Genomic DNA, 22,839 nt, shown 5'->3' with positions numbered 1-22,839 from the left:
TGGATTTCTTCAGAATTCTTCCGTTTCCCAAAGTGTGTGCAATGCTCTTGAAGTTACCCCAAGCAGTGAGCCTGAAGGAGAGTTCTATGACTCTGGAGTAGAGGCCAACTGTGGTGCTCACCACAGCCACCTGCCCCATGGGCCCTGGTCCCTGCCCTCCCCCTGTGCCCTCAGCCTCTTGGGCCACCCTGTTTTGCTCAAGTACTGGGCAGGCATTTTTCACCTTAGGACCTTTGCACTTACTGTCCTTAAGCCTAGATTATCCCTCACCTTGATTTCTGCACATTATTCAGATGTTTTTAGATCACACATTACCTCCACTGGGAGGCCCTCCTTCTGTGCCTAAAATAGTTTCGCGTTTGTTTGTTCAAAGTCCTTATCTCTAGAATTATACTATATATTTGCTATTGTCTGTCTCCCACTAGACTATAATCTCCTGAAGGGATGGGACCTTTCCATCTTGTTCCTCAGTATCTCTAGCACCTAGAAACTGGGCCTTTCACCTGCTTGGGGCTCAGCAGGTATTTGATGAGCAAATTTTGTTTTGTTTTGTTTTTTGTCTTTTTAGGGCCATACCATGGCACATGGAAGTTGCTAAACTAGGGGTCAAATTGGAGCTGTAGCTGTTGGCCTACGCCCCAGCCACAGCAATTCAGGATACGAGCCTCTTCTGCAAGCTACACCACAGTTCACGGCAACACTGGATTCTTAACCCACTGCGAGAGTCCAGGGATCAAACCACGTTCTTGTTACCACTGAGCCACAATGGGAACTCCCAATGAGTGAGTGTTTAAAAGAACCTTTGAACACTGGAAAGGAAAAAAATCATCCATGGCCCTACCATCCAATGCTATCACAGTCAGTATTTTGATACATTTTCATTTTAAAGGTAACTAACCTTTTGGGGTCACTAGAAATCTTATAAGATTTAGGGTTACAGTCCTCAAAATGCATATAAGCACAAATTCCTGAAATCTGACCTGTGATTTTACCAGATTTCTTAATCCTGCTACCCCTGGTGAAATTCTTGTTTTGTTTTTCCTGAGTACTCCTAGCCCAGATGTAAAACGCCCACATCACCTTACTGTATTATCTCTGCTAATTTGATTGCTGAAGAATGGCTCATACTTTCATTTGCATATCCATGATTCCTTGCGAAGCTGATAATTTTTCCATGGTTGATTAGTAAATGCATGTTTTCTTTCCTAAATTCTTCAAGTCTTTTGACTGTCTCTCGGAGTGTCTGTTGTATGAGCTCTTTCAATAATAAAGATGTTTACTAAAATGGCACGCAGTAAAAAGAAAACAGATGAAGAACTAGCGGCCTACACTGGCAACTTCTTCCCGCTTCTTGTGGAACACAGCTGTGGATTCATTTTCTGTTACTGAGCTTAGGTTGCCATATTTTGCACCTGGAGTAGTTTTTAAATCATTCAGGAAAGCTAACCAATAGAACACTACAATAAATTCTCTCCTGACTAATGAAAATAAGTGCATGAATCAGAGTTTCCATTTCCTGCTGGGATAAAAGTATACCTATTGTCTGAAGATAGTAAAACAGGCGATGGAATTCAATTCGAAGCACAAAGGTAACTTTGTGAAGCAGCACAGTGAAGTACCCATTTTTTTTTCTCTCTCTCTCTTTTGTTTTTCTCCCCCAAGTTAGGTCATTATTTGCCTAAATCTACTGTCTTTATAGATGTGCTTCCTGCCTGGCCATTTGTGATAAATCTTGAGATATTTCAGAAATCAGATGGAATCTGAGTATCATATTCTGGTACTGCTTTAGGTGGAAGAAATATGGTTTCTTTTCAGCAAAAGGACCCAGAAGAAATGAACATGTCAGCAAGATGTGATTTTTTTTTTTTTCTAGCTTGTTCTGGGTATATTAAAATGATGAAAGCTGATATTGAAATCCTTTAAAATGCTAATAATGTATACATTGTAGGTAATGCATTGGCTAGGAAAACAAAAACCAGTGTTTCAGGCCTTTCCATCTTGACACCTAAGAGAGAAGAGTTGTCTAGATACTTGCATCCTAGTTTGTCAACTAGATTGCTGTTTGGATGAGTAGACATCTGCTGGTGCTAAAAATGCAGGGCTTCCTGCGAAGGAAATGCAGCTTGGGTTACAAATCTAAAGCCGGAAGACCTGGGGCCATCCGGAAAAACCTAAGGTCCACCTGTCAAGTTTGGGGGGCACCTGGAAGTGATTTTAAGGTTTGAAACCAGGAAAGTTTGGCTGAATGCACATGGATCCAAAGCACTGTGCCTTATCAACTGAGCCAGCTGAAGAAATTTCCTTATGGTTATTCTCACCCAGAATAGAATAAAGGGCTCAGTGTGAAGTTGGGATAGTGGAACTTCTTGGTTTAATACTTTACAGATTTTTGGAACCAAATGCACCCTGAAGTGAAAAGCTGCCTTTTTTTTTCTTTTTTTTTTTTGCTGACCTTGTTGGACGGCTAATACTGTTTCTGGGAAATAAGAGAAACAAGCGGCTCATTGTTGGCAGGAGCTGAGAGAGACACAAGAAGGGCAGAAAGACGTGTCTGCAGCCCTTTTTCCCTCTTCATTGTATCGTGACTGAGTCCAGGCTGGACTGAGGCTGGGTTTTTCTTTCTACCTCTGAAGACATGTGTTTCCCATCAGACAGGCTGCGTGACACCTGACATTGGCCAGTTCACATGAGTTAAGCCCTGTGCGGCCCATAAACAGGGAGGAAAAGACCTGCAGCTGCACTCAGACGCTCTTGATGCTGAAATATTTTTGAAGCTTGGTGTGGCTGGGTCTGTACATATGTCAGAAACGATTTACACCTGTATGTTTTGGCTTCTATCCGTTGCCTATTATTACTTCCCCAAAGCCACTCTAGCCAGAAGGGCTAGTATTGCCTGAGGGCAGCACCTCTTCTTGTTGAAACCCTCCTGAATTATGAAATGTAATTCTTCAAAGTTATCTGACTTTGTCTTTTTTTTTTTTGAAGGGCTGAAGAAAACCGTGTATCATTTTCTGGAAAACCAGATTACACAAACAGGGTGCATCATAACATGTGATCCATGTGGGTTTTCATCGTCATATAAATAAATCCATTAAATTAATCAGTGTTAGAACCTTTTATGAAATAAGGAAAAGAAAACTCATCTTCATCCCTGTCACCAAATTTAACTCAGTAAATATTTTTGATTGCAGGACAGGGCAGTGATGGGTGGTCATTGCAGCTGACGCCAGCCAGGCGTTCTGGCCTGTTCCCCGGGCTTCCTAGGTTTGTCCCAGTCTATGCCTGTGATTTGTGCTGAGTCACTTAACCTTCCAAGTTTCTTCATCTCTAAAAAAGTGAATTGGCTTAAATCATAGGTTTTAAATGGTGTCCCCAGGCCCCTTGCCAGGGTTCTAGGGGCATGTGAGCAGAAGCTAAGATTAGTTAGTATCTAGTCTCCAAGAGCTGTGTCTGTTCAACATATTTTAAAACTTTGTTTAATATTTTGACACAAGAGTTGGGAAACAGCCTGTAGGGAAATCAAAGTGAAAGCCAGACTAAGAGAATTTAGAGAAGAGTTGAAAGGACTGCCATGTAAGTGCTCACTGGTGCTCCAGCACGAGCACAGGCCCTGGGCAGGTCATAGATGAACCCCTGCATGGGTGAGGTGTCTCTGCTTCATGCCGTATAGCAGCCTCTGAAGAAAGACCCTGCTGCTACGGAAAAGATTGAGAATCCTGGTCAAAATGGACTAAGCCCCTTCCAGTCTGAACTTCTCAGGTGATGCTTCAAAGTGGGATAAATACACGGCCCCAGCTGTGATGAGTGTGATGGAGTTTGTAAACCACTAATGATAAAATAGCAAAATGCAATGTATCCTGAACAGGGAATATGCTCTGGAAGTAAAGAGAAAGTAACAAGAAAAATCTAGTATTCATTAACTATTCACTTAAAGGATTATGGAAGTAATGGTTAAAAATGCATCCTTAAGAGAAAGAGTTGTGTGTGTGTGTGTGTGTGTGTGTGTGTGTGTGTGTTGGGGGGAGGGTTTTCCAGTTCTGATTTTTCTTCTTCTTTTTTGGGGGGGTTGGGGCCCTCACCCTTGGCATATGGAGATTCCCAGGCAGCTGCTGGCCACAGCCACAGCCACAGCCACAGCAACCCCAGATTTGAGCCACATCTGCAACCCACATCACAGCTCACAGCAACGTGGGATCCTTAACCCACTGAGCGAGGCCAGGGATCGAACCCACAACCTCAGGGTTCTTAGTCGGATTCATTTCCGCTGTGCACAATGGGAACTCCCATTATGTTTCCTTTTTTTAAAAAATGTATGGTCATCATCTTATAAATGAAACTGATGTTTTACTGTCAATTTCTGACCCATAAACCCTGAAGTTTAGTTCAGGGAGAATTAGTGTCTACTCTGTGTGTTAGTAAGTCAAGTCACATTTGAAATGCACTAAATTATTTTTGTTCTTCTTTTGTGTTTATAAGGAAGACTTGTATCATTGGGTTTGGTTCCTAGGGACAAAATGAGGCTTGGCTCCTTCCTGGGTCTTATTTATAAGGAGCACAGATCCAGCCCTCAGGAAGGTGAGAGTTCAAATCATAGGAAGATGAAAGTTCAGTATTTCTTAAAGGGGTTTCTGTTCAGTGTGTATGGCTCAACCCGGAATTTGGCAGGAAAGATTTCCTGATTTTAACCAAGCGCATGTTTTCAAGTGATGCAATGCAGTGTCATAAATAGTGCTTGATTTCCTTAAGAGGTGACAGAGTAAGTGTAGGAACAATATTCCCTCTCTGATTATCAAGTAGTATGGATGCAAAAGGTCAACCAGCTAGTTGTGACCTGTGGAGGACACTGGGAGCTAAGCTGGATAGTCCGGCTGTGGTTCTGAGTATCAAATGGTTATTTCTTATTGCTATAGGTTCTCTTTGTAGGGGAACACGTTAGAGTGGAAATAGGAAATTTGGGTTCTACTGCCATGAATTGTGGCTCTGGGGACGTGGCCAGTCACCGGCTTAGGGTGACCAACCACCCCACTAGCATGGGACTCTTCCGAATTTATCCCTGAAGGCCCCAGTGTCCCAAGAAACCCTGAGTTGAACCAGGACAGCTAGTCGCTTTCAGTGACACACCTGTTTCAGCATTTGTTGAGCGGGGACAGAGAATGGAGTAACCTTTAAGCTTCCAGTTGTAACAGTCCATGATCCAAGAGCTCTTGTGTTGCCCTCTCATGAGTGTTTAGGTTTCTGAAAGGTGTTTCCAAGGCAATTTATGTATAAATGTATTGGCCCAAACATCAAACTGAATTAAACACCTGTTCCATCTGGGAAGTTTCCCACATCCCAGCTCAAATGTATTACCCAGGGTGTGTATTCGAATATTGCATATTCACCTATCTTGAGAAAACTGCAACCAGATTTTCAAAAGAAGTCAGCTTCTTTGAAGCTCTTCCGATCAAGGCATGATGTTAGAAGGATTCTTTGGAATGCTTAAAGTTGTTTTATCCTAGAAGCTGGTTAAAAACAACAAGAACAAAACTAAACTAAAAGAGAAGTTATTTTGAAGATACAGAACTGAAGGTCATTTAGCAAGGTTCTGCTTACCACCCATGAAAACTGACATAAACCATCTTTGAAATTTTACTGTTAAATCAGCATTTGCTAATGGAGAGTTTCAGCAGGTATTCTGAGAGTCTTTTATTTTATTTATTTATTTATTTTTTTAAACCACATTATTTTATTTTATTGCAAATGAAAAATATAAAAACATTAATTGAAACTTTGTCGACTTTGTAAAATGAACAGTATTTATAAACATTTGAAAAATAGAAAATTTCGTGATCATAGTAATATTTGAAAATGTTTCATATATACTCATCTAAGTTATTTTTCCACAAAGTTTTGTTGACATGTAAAGACTGCATTTAGTTCAGTTTCATGAAGAAAAATATTTTTGTCATGATCATTTTGTATTGTTGAGATAGGATACTAATGGAATTTATTTTCACTTGGATTATTAAAAATGAGCTAGGGTGACACAAACTGAGAAAAGAAGAAGGTATAAAAACTGGAAAGCAATGCTCCTTCCTGATCTAGTACTTTGACTAAGAATTAAAATGTTGTTTTGGAGTTCCCTTGTGGTGCAGAGAGTTAAAGATCCTGCATTGTCATGGCGATGGTTCAAGTCGATGCAGTGGTGTGGGTTTGATCCCTGGCCCAGGAACGTCCACATGCCCAGGTGTGGCCAGTCTGGGAGTCTTTTAGAACCCTTGCTTTCCCTGTGTTTTGTTTTGCTTTGTTTTTCTGTTGCTTGTATCTTGAACAGCAGCAGGTAATTCTAGGTGCATGAAACCACTTTGCTCAGCATCCACAGGCTGCCATGTTCCCTTCTCTGGCTCCATATCCTGCACAGCTGCTTTGTTGACTTTGAAGAGCTTAGCACATAGTAGGAGCTTAATACATATTAATTCATTTCTAAGTCAGTTCATAATTCGGTACTGCCAAGACATCTGCTAAGATGCAGAGGCCAGCATTTCCCAGTATTCCTCCTCAAGAGAACACTAGTCTTACAGGATTGAAAAGTGTTACCACTTGGAGTTCTCTGGTGGCCTAGTAGTTAGGGACTAGGCATTGTCACTGCTGTAGCTTGGATTAGATCCCTGGCTTGGGAGCTTCTACACACCTTTATAGTTTTTTGGTGCGGCCAAAAAACTATAAAGTACTGCAATGTATATCTCTCTCAGAATGTCTCCCTATCTGTTAGTATATTAAAGACTGTGAGAAATCTTGCAATAAAATAAATTCTGTTAACTTTGTCTAGCCCAGTATTTCCCAATTTTTTTTTTTTTTTTTCCTTTTTGGGCCACACTTTCGACATATGGAAGTTCCCAGGCTAGGGGTCAAATCTGAGCTGCAGCTGCTGGCCTATGCTACAGCCATAGCAACACAGGATCCAAACCGTGTCTGCAGCCTATACCACAGCTCACAGCAATGCTGGATTCTTAACCCACTGAGCAAGGCCAGGGATCGAACCTGCATCCTCTTGGATACTAGTTGGTTTCCCAATACTGCTGAGCCTAGTATTTCCCAATCGTAATTGACCCTGGAACACTGGAAGTAGCTATTACAATTTTTTAAATTTAAGCTTAATATCTACTTAATCCTGTGGAACATACTTAGATCATATTTTCTTTTGGATATTCATCCATTTTTATATATAGCACTAATTTTTTACAAACCCTGTAAAAGCTAATTAATAGTGAGTGGTAAAGAAACTACCCAGCACAATTTCTGGTATTTATTGAAGACATGGTTACCACACACTCACATGCACACAAACACAGCACACATTTTTTTAGAACTTTTTTCAGTTAAGTAATTGTTTATGTATTTTTTGGTTTCACCCACACCATGTGGAAGATCCACATGGATCACTCTTGAGCCACAATACTGATGATGCTGAGTCCTTAACCACTAGGCCACCAGGGAACTCCAGAACTGTTAGATTTACAGAAAAACTGAGTAGAGTTCCCATAGACCCCTCTCTCAACTTTGTGTACTATTAACATCTTACATCATATGCTCTGTTTGTTATAATAATGAATCAATATTGATACATCATTATTATTATTATTTTATTTTATTTTGGGAGTGAAAGAGAAAAGAATAGCTTTTATTGCTTTGCCAAGCAAAGGAGACCACAGCAAGCTAATGCCCTTAAGACTGCCCTCTTTGAGAGAGAATAGGAAGTGGTTTTATAGTTTGGGAGTAGAAAATAGGGCCACAGATGAGGATCAGGGTAGACACAGGCATACATTCTTCAGTTTTGGAAAATTTCAAAATTGACAAAGCTGACATCAGGTGGTCCCAGGACAGGTTCTTTTTTTTTTTGGTCCTTTTGCCTTTTCTAGGGCTGTTCCCGCAGTATATGGAGGTTCCCAGGCTTGGGGTCTGATCAGAGCTGTAGCCGCTGGCCTACACCAGAGCCACATCTGTAACCTATACCACAGCTCACGGCTACGTGAGATCATTAACCTACTAAGCGAGGCCAGGGATTGAACCCACAACCTCATGGTTCCTAGTCGGATTTGTTAACCACTGAGCCATGACGGGAACTCCCCAGGACAGGTTCTTTTTTGTTTCTTTTTTTTTTTTTTTTTTTGCTTTTTAGGGCCACACCCTCAGCACATGTAGGTTCCCAGGCTAGGGGTTGAATCGGAGCTACAGCTGCTGGCCTACACCACAAGCACAGCCACGCAGGATCCGAGCCACCTCTGAGGCCTACGCCACACAGCTCATGGCAACTCAGAATCCATAACCCACTGAGTGAGGCCAGGGATCGAACCTGCCACATGGTTCCAAGTCGGATTCGTTTCCACCATGCCACAGTGGGAACTTCCAGTACAGGTTCTTGATTCATTATTATTAACTAACATACTTCATGCAGATTTCTTTAGTTTTCTTACCCAATGTCCTTTTCTGTTCCAGGGTGCCCTGCAGAATTCCACCTTTTACTTGCCATGTCTCCTTAAGCTGTTCTTGACTGTGAGGCTTCTTAAACTTTTCTTGTTTTTGATGACTTTGATAGTTTTGAGAAGTATTACTTAGGAATTGTGTAAGATTCCCCTCTGTTGGAATCTGTGTGATGTTTTTCTCCAATTAGATTGGGATGATGTGTTTGGGGGGGCGAAGAGAGAGGTTAAAGTGTCCTTTTCATCACATCTTATCAAGGGTCCCGCCATCACCATGATTTATCACTTGATCTGGCTGGTATATAAGTTTTCTCCCCGATAGGGTTACTGCCTCCCACCCCCATCCAGGACTGTGTTCCTTGGGAGGAGGTCATGGTGCACAACCAGGCTTCAGGAGTGGGAATTGTCTCCCCTTCCTTCAGGGCGGTATATCTGTATTAGATTATTTGAAATTTATCCCCACAGATTTGTCTCTTGTCCCGCCGTTTATTTAATGACTCAATCATTTGTTTATGTGAGTGGGGACTCATGGGTATTATATTTTTATTAAGCTAGGGAATCATAGCATGTGCTAGGGAATCAATGCAACAGCATGTGCAGCTTCCAACATTATTGACAGAAGAGAAGGGCAGCTGGGGAGAGGGTGTTGGGGGTGGAGAAGTTCATGGAGTACTGGGGGCGGCCTTCCTCATTCATCTACATGGATATTGTGTCTCTGATATGTTGACAAAACCACACACTTTATTTATTTATTTATTTATTTATTTATTTATTTTTGTCTCTCTCTTTTTTTTTTTTTTTAAGGGCTGCACCTGCAGCATATGGAAGTTCCCAGGCTAGGGGTTGAATTGAAGCTATAGCTGCCGGCCCACACTACCACCACCACAATCAGCTGCATCTTCGACCTACACCATAGCTCACGGCAATGCTGGATCCTTAACCCACTGAGTGAGGCCAGGGATCGAACCCCTGTTCTCATGGATACTAGTCGGGTTCGTTACCACTGAGCCACAATGGGAACTCCCCAAACCACACACTTTTTGAAAGTTCAACTTAAAGAGCCAGCATAGAGATACCACAGCTGAGAAGTTTGTTGTCAAGAAAAGAGGAGACTGAAAATAAGAGGAGAAATGCCTAACTAACAACAGGTATTTCTCTTTGCCCTCCCCAGACTCACGTGTGTGTCAGGGAAAAGGATTTGAAGAGAATAAAGCAATTTCTGTGTCTTTCTAGGGCTTAGGTGTGGCTCCCTGCCGTTGGCACTCTGGTTGTCCTTTCCATAATTGGCTCAGAGCCAGCCCCATGCAGGCCCATGATAGGGTTTGTAGTTGAGCCTAATTTTATGGTTTTGTTTTCTTCATTTGGCTGTGTGTGTGCGCGCGCGCGTGTGTGTGTGTGTGTGTGCATGTGTGTGTAACCATAGCCTTTTTGAAAAACGAGGGAAGCAAGCCCAGGACCCAGAAAAGCAAGCCACTGAACCTCTCCGAGGCCAGAAAGGCGTTTGTCAAACATTCCAGGAGGCGTGCTGGGCAGCCTGATTCCCTGGCCTCCCTCCTTGTCTGCAGCTCCTGGCTCTCGGAGAAGCTGCCAAAACACTTTGTCTGCGAGCTGTCGCTCTGTGTTCCTGGTGCTGAGGAAGGCAAAAGTTCAGGAGTGAAGCCTGTACCTTGTCCTCGGCTGTTTCTTATACAACTAATGATGTGCAGGGCTCAGAACTGAGTCCAGGGATCTTCTTGGCCTTGAGCCTACTTGTGGGGCTTTGTAGCAGCGTTCTGGGCAGCATTATTAACCAGAGGGTCATGGATAGGGACCCCCTCTGTACACCCCATTCCCATGGTGACCTTTTACTTCACCAAGGGCACAGTCATTCAATCAAGAGTGTTCAGGTGCTGTGGAGTTTGTTTTCCTTGTTGTTATCTTTTATATTGAATAACAGTGGTAAAGTGTTTCTGGTCATATATCGGCAGAACCCAGTTATGGTGATGGCCAAACACAGCAGAGAAAGCCAGTTATTAAAGAAGGGAGAAAAAGAACAGGAAAAGGAGATGAAAACAGAGAAAAAGATAAATGTGGATTTTAATTTAAATTCTCTCTTGGAAGGGAAAAAACGTTTCTCTGCTTTAGTTTTGATGCATTCTTGCTTCAATGGAGAAATCTTCTGTTTGGGTTATTCCTTTCTGTGGAGACTGGCAGGAGTCTAGATCTGACTAGGTCTTTAGCCTTTTTGAGACATTTAATGGCAGTCTGCCCTGAAGTGGTTTGGCCTTAGATACTGCGTTTGGGATCCTCTGTCTTTCTTTTTTTCTTTTTTTTTTTTAAACTGAACTATTCTTGCCCTAAAATGTTCTGGAATATTGTCCCAAGGAATATTTTGTTTCCTGCAAATCTAGATGTTTTCCTTCCCATGCTCTCCTCTGTGTTTTGTTTTTTGTCTGTTTCTTTTTTTCCGGCTGAGCCCGTGGCATGTGGAAATTCCCAGGCCAGGGATTGAACCTGGGCCACAGCATGACAATGCTGGTTCCTTAACTCACTGTGTCACAAGGGAACTCCTAAGACCCCCCTCTCTGTTTATCTCTGTCTTGGGCCTCCTTTCCCCCTTGGTCTCTGAGTAGCTACAAAAGCAGTGGTTTTAAAGAACCTCAACCATTAGTGAAGTTCATGAGATTCAAAATAGAAGGTTTAATAACAGTTTGAAATGAAATGCGTAGAATGAACAGAGTGGAAGGTTCAATCATGGGCACCTGGACTGAGTGCCCTAGAAAGGCCCTGGAGCATTTTATGACCTTGACCAAATTCTTGCATCTCTGGGTCTTGTTTCCTCACCTCCACAAGGAGGATTCTTTGCTTTGACAATCTCAACTATATTCTAGGCCTTGTTTGCCGTTTTTCAAATAATTTGGGGGTTATCTCCTTTAACTCCCCCAAGAAAATATTTTGTGTATTTGATGGATAAATGACTATGTTCTTATATTTTTTACTTTTAGATTTTCATGTTTTACATGCGTAATAAATGCACACAGGAAAACTTCAAACAATACAGAAGAGGAAAAGGAAGCTCTCCTCCCATCCCCGACACCTTGTTTCCTCTCTAGAATAACCCACTGTTGTGTGTTTTTCCAGAGAGATTTGCTGTATGTAGATAATACTCACCTCCACCCCCCAATTTTTCTAATTACAAAGAGTAGATGCTCATATATACATTTCTGTTTCTTGAGTTCCTCCCCCTTCCCCTCTTCTGAACATTGTTTCTTAGAGATGCTTCCATAGAAGTACCTACAGAGTGTTTTCATTTGGGGGGAATAGGTACATAGAATTCCTCTGAATGAGTGGATCATGATCTCTTATTGGCAGACACTGTTTTGGGTCTTTTGCTGTTATAGACAATACTGCAGTGAATAGTCTCACACAGACTTCTCTGTTGGTATATGTGCTTTACTCTGAAAACAAAGCTATTGTTTAGGTTCTGCTCTTTTCCAGCCTCCACAGTTAATCGTTGGAGATGTTTAGTCTAAAAGGTCAACTCCAGATTAAATGAAAGAAAGCAGCATATGCCCATCCCCCCCATGGATGGCCTCTGTATGGGCTGGTGTTTTAAAGGCAAGCAAGGGTGTGATTTTGGAAGAGATCGTCTCTAAGTCTTAACCTCCCCCAGATAAGGATGCAGACATCAATAAAACCCGCTGAGCAGTATCTGTACGATATGTGGAGTTAAGTAAAAGAGTCCTGTGTGCATAAGCTGACAGGGCTGCCTTTTCAAGTCATGGAAGATGGTTCTGATCCAATGGATTTGTCATGTCAGTAAGGACCAGACCTGAGTCAGTTTTAATATTTTTCAGAGTAGCTGAGTTACAAAAATTAACATAACCTCTGAACGGCTAACACATTTAAAAAAACGAAACAAAACATTTTCAAGCCCCTTTTTTCCTATCCTGGGAATTTCCGATATTGGAAATATTCAGTTTAACACATTTCTCTTATAGACACAATTGGGTTTTGTTAATTTTTGTTTTTAATTTTTTTGTCTTTAGTTATTATATCAGAAAAATAGGAGCATCCTTTTTCAGAAGGTTTAGTAATGACTATGCCTGGAAGTAATCACTATTCTTCCATCTAAGCTTCCATCCCCTGGCCTGAAAGAGGTCTTATAAATTACACCCTTCTGGATATCTGGACTTTGTCTTACTTGAATCTGTATTTAAGAGAACTTTTTCCCTATGACACAGTGAGTGTCACACTCCCTGACCGCCTGCCCAGGCCTTTGAATAGAGATAGTGAATTATGCTCATCCAGCTGCAGAAATGAAATACTTAATTATTTTGGCATTGATCAGGACTGTGCTTTTTTTCCTCTTCTCGAACTAAGAACATAAGGAATGCCTAGCTGGTTCCATTCATTCATCCCATCATTTACTGAGTTTCCCTGTGTGCCAGGAATGGTGCCAGGAGGTGAGAGCACTTGGGGGTGGGCTTGATTCACAAAGGGAAAGCCAAACTCTTTGGGCAGAATGGTCCAGTATCTTACCTTGCCTTGAACGACCTGTCTGTGATTGAGTGGAGTTATCAATCTGTCCAAACCCTGCTTGAACCCTTCCTAATTGTAACCTGAGCAACCTTCAGGTCCAGGGTCCTGTTTGAGGGCCTGCTGTTTAAGTGGTGCTTCCTTATGGTCAAAGGCAAACTGTGTGTAGAGGGTTACCTCAGTTTCAGTGACTGCTGGTCTTCAGTCTCAGGTGTGGCAGAGGGCAGCCAGAGACACTTGAGAGAAAGGGCAGGTGGATGGGGTGTCAGGAGCTTCAGCTCTGGCCCTGGTTCCACCTGTTTCTAACTAGAGCACACCCCTCATCTCCCTGGGTTTCACAAAATGAAAAACTGGACTAGATACTCTCTAAGAATTCTTATAAAGCCTAACATTCTAGCACTCCACAGCCAAGCATTAAAAACTACCTCATTTCTTCATAAATTCCTTCCAACAGCCTGTTAGTTCCTGTGAGGGCAGGAGGTATTTATCCAACTACAAGCCCAATGCTGGGCACACAGAGGGAATGCAATAAAGATCTGAGTGAATTGTAAGTGAATTTTTAAAAAGAATATTTTTATCCCATCTCTGCACCCATCCATAGGAAGTTCCTATCATGGAATTAATTCCTTCTAAAGAAAACCAGTTCTTCAACAGAAATTCTTCAGTGGTTGTACTTGATTTTGAATGTGTATATATATTTTTTCTACACAATCATTGAATACATAGTTGATTGAGATACTTTAAAATTCATTTAAGATGAGTTCCCTGGTGCATTAAGTATCTGTTATTGTCACTGCTGTGGCTCAGGTTCAATACCTGGCCTGGGAACTTACACATGCTGTGGGTGCGGCCAAAAAAATTCATTTAATTTATTTGGGCCATGCCTGTGGCATGCAGAAGTTCCTGGGCCAGGGATCAAACCTGTGCCACAGCTCTAACCAGAGCCACAGCAGTGGCAACACCAGATCTTTAAACCCCCGAGTCACTAGGGAACTCCAGAAAGTTTATTTATAAAATATGTTTGCACATAATGTTCATAACAAACTGAAGATATGAAATATTTAACTTTTTAAAAAAAATTTATGGCTGCACCCGCAGCATATGGAAGTTCCCCAGCCAGTGATTGATAAAATGTTTAACTTTGAACTTTAGGTAAAATATGCCAATAATTTTATCTTTCATAGGTAATGATACCAAACATAGCAAAGTTGAGAGGGTTTTTTCTCAGAAATGAAGTGATATATAAAATTACGCATTGTTGCCTTTGGTCCTGACCTGAGAGCAAATAGGCTGAAAAGCATGGTTTTCCTTATGACAGAATATTACCAAGGCAAAAGTTAAGCAAATTTGACTGGTAAACTGTTTGAGAAAAACTAGCACTTTTTTTTTCCCCCCTGGGGGAATAGCAATTACAGAATTTATTAAAGGATTTAAATTTTTTTTTTTCTAAAGTGAGTACTGTGTGCTAATAATTTTTTAATGATTTTTACTTTTTCCATTATAGTTGGTTTACAGTGTTCTGTCAGTTTTCTACAGTACAGCAAAGTGACCCAGTCATACATACATATATACATTCTTTTTCTCACATTATCCTCCATAATGCTCCATCACAAGTAACTAGATATAGTTCCTAGTGCTATACAGCAGGATCTCATTGTTTACCCACTCCAAACGTGGTTAAATTTTAAATGTTGATAAATGCAAAAAGGAAATCCTTAAAAAGTTTAAAATATTTCTTGTGGCTTTATCTAATCACAAACACTGCATTTTTATATAATTTCTTTCTCACTAATAATTCTCACTAAATGTTTCTGTAATTGTTCACTATAATTTCTCACTGAATAATTGCTGTGTGGCACCCTTTTTAAACAAAGCATTAAAGGACTTCTCCTTTTGTATAGGTCCTTGAACTAGGTGCTATGTTTTACGTGTTCCTTGTCCATTCCCTTATCCATCCTAAATATTATTTTATACCCCCCACCTGCCAATGATCACATATCCTCCTTAGCTCTACCATAAGGTTGTCTGAGAACATACACACATGCCCAGATGTCCTGGTGAAATTATCTCTTACGCAGTGGTTACCTTTGTGGTATTTACTTATGACCACTGTGTTCTATGAAAGGCTTAAAAATGTCCTCTAGACACAGGCAAGGTGTGAAACAGATTTTTTTTTTAATAGGGCGCAGAAGCTGTGACTAAATGAGTCAGGAGAGGGGGCCAGTGTCCGAGCCTCCATAAATTGAATTAAGGTAATTATTACTTAAACAGTAATAATTCACAGGGAAGTGCTTTGGAAGGAATCTCAGGAATCTATACTCCAAAGCACAAAGCATTCTGATGGTCTCTTTGTGATAAGGAGCTGTGGTCGCTGATTGTTAATCTCTTGGTGTTCTCCCCTCCTGTAGTGATGAATCATCACCAGCAGCAGATGGCACCCAGTTCCCTGAGCCAGCAGAGCCACCCTCCTCAGAACCCGCCAGCGGGGCTCATGAATATGCCCAATGCGCTGACCACCCAACAGCAGCAGCAGCAGAAACTTCGGCTTCAGAGGATCCAGATGGAGAGAGAGAGGATTAGGATGCGCCAGGAGGAGCTCATGAGGCAGGTATGACCTTCAGAAGTACCTGGTAGAGGCTGTGTGCACCAAGGCTAGTGGGTAGGTAGCTGCTGGCCGTCAGAGTAAATCTTTATCTAGAAGCATTAAGAGTCCAAAGTCCCCCTCACCTCAAAAAAGAAAAGAAAGAAAGATAAAAGGAGTTCCTGTCATGGTTCAGTGGTTAACGAACCCGAATAGTATCCATGAGGTTGAGGGTTTGATTCCTGGCCCTGCTCAGTGGTTAAGGATCTGGCGTTTCTCTGAGCTGTTGTGTAGGTCGCAGATGTGGCTTGGATCCCATGTTGCTGTGGCTGTGGTGTGAGCCAGCAGCTACAGCTCCAGTTCGACCCCTGGCCTGGGAACCTCCATGGGATGTGAGTGCTGTCCTAAAAAGACAAAAAAAAAAAAAAAAAAAAAAAGTCCAAAGCCCTGCTCTAAACTTGCTGAGTAGTCTCTGTTTTCTCTCAGTATCTATGTGCACTATCTTGAGAGCCAAACTTATGAGCACAAAGACTTGCTGTATTAGCATGGCTGCCTTTGGCTTTCACTGCTCGTCATTAGAAGGAGAGAAAGAATATGTTCCAATTATTTATTCTTGTGCAATGAATTATCCCCAAACTTAATGGCTTAAAATAATAGCCATTTTATTATGTCATCCAACTTTGTGGTCAGGAATTGGGGCAGGGCTCATCTGGACTGTTCTTTTGCTGTACATGTTATTGTCTGAGGTTACTTGGTGGTGTTCAACTGATGGGTGGGTTGGTCTGGAGGGTCCAAGGTGGGTTTACTTGAGTGGAACCATGGTAAGGGTTTCTGGAACACTAGGCTTAGCTGGCATTAACCCATGGAACATCTGCCCGTGGCATCCCTATCATGGCAATTTCAGAGCAGGGTGGGGTTGCAGCAGGGGGACATACTTCATAGCAACTTGGGTCTCCCCCAGAAAAAATGTTCTAAGGGTCAGGAATTGGAAGCTGCCAATGTCTTAGGGCAGGCATGGTTCTGAAAACTGCCCCCAGTCACTTCTTCCATATTCTCTTGGTCAAAGCAGTTACAGAGCCCCCCCCCCCCACCTGTCCCCAAATTAGAACAGATAGCAGAGGGGATGTTCTGTGGAAGAAGTGACAAAGAATTTGCAACTGTCTTTGATCTGCTATGGAGCATGAAAAAAAAAATTCAAGAAAACAGAAAAATGAGAAAAGAAAATATTTTGCATATGGACTCTGATAGAGTCGTCTGCAAAGCTGCCTGGGCTTATATCAGACACTTTTGTGCCACACTCGCTTCATTCATTTACTCAGTAGGTCAACCAGCAGAATGTGTGTGCTCTGTGGGTCAGTCTCAGTGCCTCACTTCAAGAAATAAATAAAAGAGAATTGCTGAGGGAACCCACAGTTGTCTCCCTGCATCAGTGGCTTGGTCTCTGCAAGAGCAGAATCCTCTTCTCTGTTGGTAAACTACTGTAGCACATGTTTTCTTTTCTTTTATTAAAGTATAGTTGATTTACAGTGTTTCTTCAATTTTTTACAGTGTATAGCAAAGTGACCCAATCACACACAGTTTAGCACATATTCTCAGGTCTCATAAATCATGCTGGCTTCAGTTTATTGTTTTAATTCTTCAGACTTTGCTTTATAAGTCACATGAAGCAAGAGACATGGGTAGCTTCCCTTCCATGTTTGAGGAAATGAGTAGTTTTAACTGTTCTGGAAAGCTTTCTTACAGGGGGCTGGGAGTATTAGGGTCAACATTATTTTTTTTCTTTTAGTTACATCTGATACATTCAAAAATATGCATAGTATACATCAACTGTCATAGGTAAATAATGTATTTCTCATCAAATAAATTCTAAAATATAAAGTATCTGTACTGCGTGAAGCTTACAAAGCATGATGAAGTAAAAGAATTCCTGAGACCTAGCCTTTTAAAATGAGGGCATATGAATCTAAATTGTGCTCTGTTGTTTTGTTGAACTCTCCTCTAAATTTGAGGACTACAGTTTTGTAATATAACCATTGTTGTGCTTTTCACCCTGAGGATTTATGTCTAAACTTTCATGGTTATTTCAGGGTAACAGTTGTTTTTACTACGTTTAGATATACAGTATCATGTTTCTTAGCAGGAAATAATTGTGTTACGGGTTTCCGTCTTTGGATAATTCTATTTGGAATATTTTACCTATTTTACAATATAGAGCAAATAATTAAACAGTATTATAGTAGCAGTTATATTTTCTCTTAATTTTATATCCAAATGAGCTTTAATGAGGGTTTTTTTCCCCCCACAAAGCTAAGACTATTCTGCAAAGAATGACTTGTTCCTCGGTTTCTGCCTCTGTGTTTCTCTTTTTCTTGCCCCACCTCCTCCTTTCCCACAGAAAGTATTTCTGCAAAGGGGTGGAGAAAAGTGCCCCAAATTGTTTCCTTTATTCCAACCATTAGGTGCCTTTGAACCAGAATGTTAATATTGATGGTTCATATTACAGAAATACCAACCGAGTTCCTTAAATGCTGATCCCTAGAGGCTGTGGAACTTGGAGTATTTTGCTGCATCATAGTGTCAATTCCAGTGTACAGGACCTCAGGGAGAAATGCTGTCCAGATTTGCTTGCAGAGGCTCACATAGTTCAGCTTTGAGTGTGTGTGTGTGTGTGTGTGTGTGTGTGTGTGTGTGTGTGTGTAGTTAGGGGAGGAGTCCAGATGAAATGGATGGTTATGATGTCTTTTTATCTTTATTATGGAATATAGGGAAAAAGACCTAAAAGAGACTTTTTTTTTTTTTTTTTTTTTTAAATCTTGGAAGATATTTTCCCCCATCTAGAAGCAGCCTGCTCCTCCCGGTCAAAGATATTATTTGAGGCCATATGATAAATGGTGTTGGGGTGTTTGATAGTTTTGATAGTTTTCTGGGGCACTTGCCAAGATGTCGGATTGTTCATGTGTGGATTATGTGTATCCCCTTGGTGGAGTTTTGTTGTTTTATTTTTCCTCTTTTTCTTTTGGTGGTTTTCACATCAGCCATACTATTTGCACTTAAACCAGGGTGGGAGCAGGGAAATGGACGGGAAGTAGAAGTGATATTTGGCTCACCTGCTTAGACACAGTTCTGTGGCTTGGCTGAGGTGGCTGTTTCACAACTGTATTGTGTATTTATCAAAATTTAGAATTGTCCAAATGGTATGGTTTGTTATCTCTCTCTCTCTCTTTTTCAATATACTGGGAAGTCATGTATTTATTCTGTAGCAGCCATGGAAGTTGTCCTGTGGGTTTGGACGTACCTATTCTAAGCTGCCTGGAATCCTTTCTACAACAAGGCTGGACATAAATTTTAAGATACCATGCCCACAAGACTATAGAATATTCTGCTGCTGCAGCTTAAAAATCAACACAATATTTGCTCAGTATCATAAAGGGCATGTTTACAACTTTACCCAATGAAATGGAAAATTTTAGTAACTGGTAAGAAATTGAGAAACAGGCTTCGCAGTCCCTATTTACCCCTCTGAAAGAAAAATTCCTTGACAGGAAAACAGACTTCTTGGCTCTATCTAAGCAGAGTTTGTCACTGTATTATTCATTTAAATATGAAGCTGGGGGTGTGCTTCTGCCTCAGAGATAATTATAACCTCAAGGACTTCCTGTCAGCTCCCAGGGAAGAGCCTTAAGTGGAGAAGCCTTCACTCCCGTTGTTGAGAAACCGTTATTACTCCCAGGCAGACTCAGCACTGCTTTTACCCCCATCCGTCCCTTAATTGGGGCCCAGTGGACAGGAGAAAGCAGCCTGTCAAACAAATCTGCTGACTCAGCCTGGCCTCTGGTTACCAGGGCAACAGTGACAAGGGGAGAGGGTTTGGGCGGGAGGCCCTGGAATTCTTTTGGCAGGTTTCACGGATTTCAGGGTCTTGACAGCCACTACCGGGGCTGGCTGGCCAGCTGGCTGCCTTCTCGAAGCCATTCCTGACCAAGGGCCCCAGGGAGGGACACACCCGGCTGTGAGCAGCTCTGGTCCAGGGAAGGCTCTGAGGTCTGTTTTTTGTCATGTGAAGAATAGCTATTGAGAGAGGTTAAAAAGTGTCATATCATAGCATAAATAGCAGCTGTTTCAGTCTTTCCTTCAGCCCATGGGGCCATAGTTTTCCTTTTAGAAAAGCATTTCAGGGAATTAGGTTTCAGGGTTGACTGGGCTCGTCAGCAGTCATGTTGTCCACCCAGAATGTGGCTCCCTCTGAAGTAGCCTGACCATTTATGTTCATTCATTTATTTGTGCAACATGCTGTAGGCACTAAATGCTCAGCAGTGCATTTAGGCTTGGTCCCTACCCTCTTAGAGCTTTCGTTCTAACTGCTGTCAGTGTTTTATTTGCCTACAGGTCCCAGAAAGAATCCATTTTCTAAAAAAATACCAATTCTTTTTCAAAGGATCCCTTTGAAAGATGTTATAAACCAGAACACATTTTCATTTTTATTTATGTATTTTTCAATTTTTATTTGTTTTCTCTACAATGTTTTAAAAATTACTGAAGTATAGTTGATTTACAATGTTGTGTTAGTTTCAGGTGTACAGCACAGTGATTCAGCTATATTCTTTTTAAGATTCTTTTTCAGGTTCTTTTCCCTTATAGGTTACTACAATTCTGTATACAATTTTTAAAGGTTACTTTCCATTTACAGTTATTGTAAAATATTCGCTATATTCCGCATTTCGTACAGTACATCCTCGAGCCTATCTTACATCCAGTAGTTTGTATCTCACCCTCCCTCCCCTCCCCTCCCACTGGTAACCACTAGTTTCTTCTCTATATCTGTGAGACTGCTTCTTTTTTGTTATATTCACTAGTTTGTTGTATTTCTTAGATTCTATATAGAAGTGACATCACACAGTGTTTGCCTTTGTCTGACTTATTTCACTTAGCATAATGCCCTCAAGGACCATTCATGCTGTTGCAAATGGCAAAAATTTCATTCTTTTTTATGACTGAGTAATTAGTACAAATACACTTTTTAAAATGAGGTTCACCAAGTGTGCACAAAGGAAAAGCAGCTTCTTTTTTCCTGATTTTGATAAGATCACTGAGGTATGAAGAAATATTCCATCTCCAAATCCATTCAGCTATTTTTAAAATTACATTAATTTTTTTATGCAGGATTATTTTTTAAGTACAAAGACTTTCCCAGTCACGTCTCTTAGAGATTTTTTTTTTTTTTTGTCTTTTTAGGGCCGCACCCACAGCATATGGAGGTTCCCAGGCTAGGGGTCGGATCAGAGCTACAGCTGCTGGCCTACACCATAGTCACAGCAATGACAGATCTGAGCCAAGTCTGCGACCCTATGCCACAGCTCATGACAATACCGGATCCTTAGCCCACTGAGCGAGCCAGGGATCGAACCTGCTTCCTCATGGTTCCTAGTTGGATTTGTTTCTGCTGAGCCATGACGAGAGCTCCTCAGAGATCATTTTATTCACTGCTCTGTGTTGCCACCAGTCTCTTGTCTCTCTCCCCAGCAGTGGTAAGGCGGATATCCTTTCTAGGGGGAAGAGAGATCCATGGTTTGTTGCTTTTGCAAATAACAAAAATGTTGGAGAGCAGGGTGGCGAAGCTGTTGCCATTGGCATCTTTCACATGAACTACATCAAAAGAACCGGGATGTCTTTCCCTGTTGGTGATCAAACCAATTCTTCCTAGGTTGGCGCCTCCAATAACTACGTGAAGGTTACCAGCGTCCAATTTGATGAAATCAGTAATCTTGCCAGTCTCCAAATCAATTTGAATGATGTTATTCACCTTGATGAGGGCTCGAGTATCTGGGTCACCAAATGAGGGATTCCACCTGGCCTCCTCAGGTGTAACACAATGAACAGCAAACCCATCCTTGGTGTTGTAGATCAGACAGATTCTCTGCAGTCTTGTCTATGCTGATAACATCCATAAAACCAGTAGGGTAGGTTATGTCAGTGGGGATGTTGCCATCAGTCTTAAGGAAACACTGCATACAGACTTTTTTCCTTCATCTACTGTTAGGAAGACTTAAGTCTGTTCCTTAGGAAAATAAAGAGGGGGAGACATTCCCTCAGCCTGTGGGGATCAGTAGATGGATGAGGAGCAAACACACCAGTCAGTTTATCCAGCAGCCAGTGTTTTGGAGCTGCTACGTGCTTCAGCTGCTTCTTGGGACCACGAGCCATGGCTGCACCAGGCATGAAAAGAGCAGCTATTCTTTTTTTTTGTTAAGTAATGAGAAGAATATCTAAATTAGATAATGTTTTCCTTAATGTGATTCTAAAGGATAACAGATTATGGAATAACACAAGGTGGCTGTATGCATCCTGAATTAAAAGAGCATCAAACAGACCATGGATAATACTTAAGGACTCAACAAAATGTCTTTCTCCAAATGTCAGTTTCAACTGTTATTTCATGGTGATAATCTGAATCTAGCAGCTGAGCCTGTGTGATGAAGTATTTGCAAAAGGGAGGCTCCAGGAAATGTGACAGTGAATTTCTAGAATCCCTTGGCCCAGAGTTAAAAAGAAATTTACATTGGGATTTTTTTTTTTTACCTTCCTATAAAGAAGGTAAATAATTCAGCATTCTGCCTCTCAAGTCCCTTGGGGTTTTGGCACAGAGCAACTTCTCTGCACCAGAGTAACTATTTTAATGTTAGGATTTCAAAATATTGTCTTTTTTTTCCCATTTGTTTCTGTTCACCCCACCCTTTATAATGAAAACAATCCAATCTTCCATTTTTGTAGAACCCCTGGCCACACACATTTAAATCAAGCAAAGCACCCTCAGAAGAGGTTATTGTCTTTCTCTTTGAAGTACATTCCAGGAAGGGCCAGAGCTGGCTGGTGGGAGGTGCTCCCTCAGCCCAGGACGGACTGGGCTGCAGGATGCTTTCACTGCTGTTTGCTTTCTCACCTCCTCTGTTGATTTATTCCACAGGCAGGCTGCAGGCCATTGGGGAGCTGGAAGGAAGGGAGGTTTGTCGTTTGCTTCCAGGGACACCTTCCTCTTACAAATCGGTTTTTGTCTTTCACCCCCCTCAATGCCCCCCCCCACCTCGCCCCAGCTATTTTACACACTACCCCCTCCCCCAACCCCTAAGGGAGGGTGTTTTTTAACCCTCATATAATTATTTGTTTCCGGGAGCTAGACGGAGGACGGAAAACTCTGAAAGACAGTCTCTCGCCTTTATTTGCATCCGTCTTTCCACCCCCAGCTTGGATGTAGAGAAAAAATAAAGTTGTGGTGGAGGAGCGTAG

At 41.6% G+C, this 22,839-nt stretch overlaps 1 protein-coding gene and 1 pseudogene across 1 annotated transcript in view; one reads left to right on the top strand and one right to left on the bottom strand.

Moving 5' to 3' along the window:
• The window catches only part of WWTR1 (WW domain containing transcription regulator 1), a 147,299-nt gene that overhangs the window by 106,526 nt on the left and 17,934 nt on the right, over nucleotides 1–22,839 (top strand). The window contains exon 4 of the mRNA XM_084990057.1: nucleotides 15,386–15,585. Within this exon, the coding sequence (XP_084846183.1) occupies nucleotides 15,386–15,585 (200 nt within the window). The remainder of the gene's footprint in view (nucleotides 1–15,385; nucleotides 15,586–22,839) is intronic.
• Nucleotides 21,032–21,879, bottom strand: LOC146397529 (small ribosomal subunit protein eS4, X isoform-like; annotated as a pseudogene).

This window comes from Sus scrofa, chromosome 13 (genome assembly GCF_054392235.1).
Source record: "Sus scrofa isolate SSC_HxYL_T2T_F1_AM1 chromosome 13, Sscrofa_HxYL_maternal_Yorkshire_Landrace_v2.0, whole genome shotgun sequence".
Lineage (NCBI taxonomy): Eukaryota > Metazoa > Chordata > Mammalia > Artiodactyla > Suidae > Sus > Sus scrofa.
Note: the sequence above shows the minus strand (reverse complement) of the source record. Positions and strands in the feature narration are given on the sequence as shown.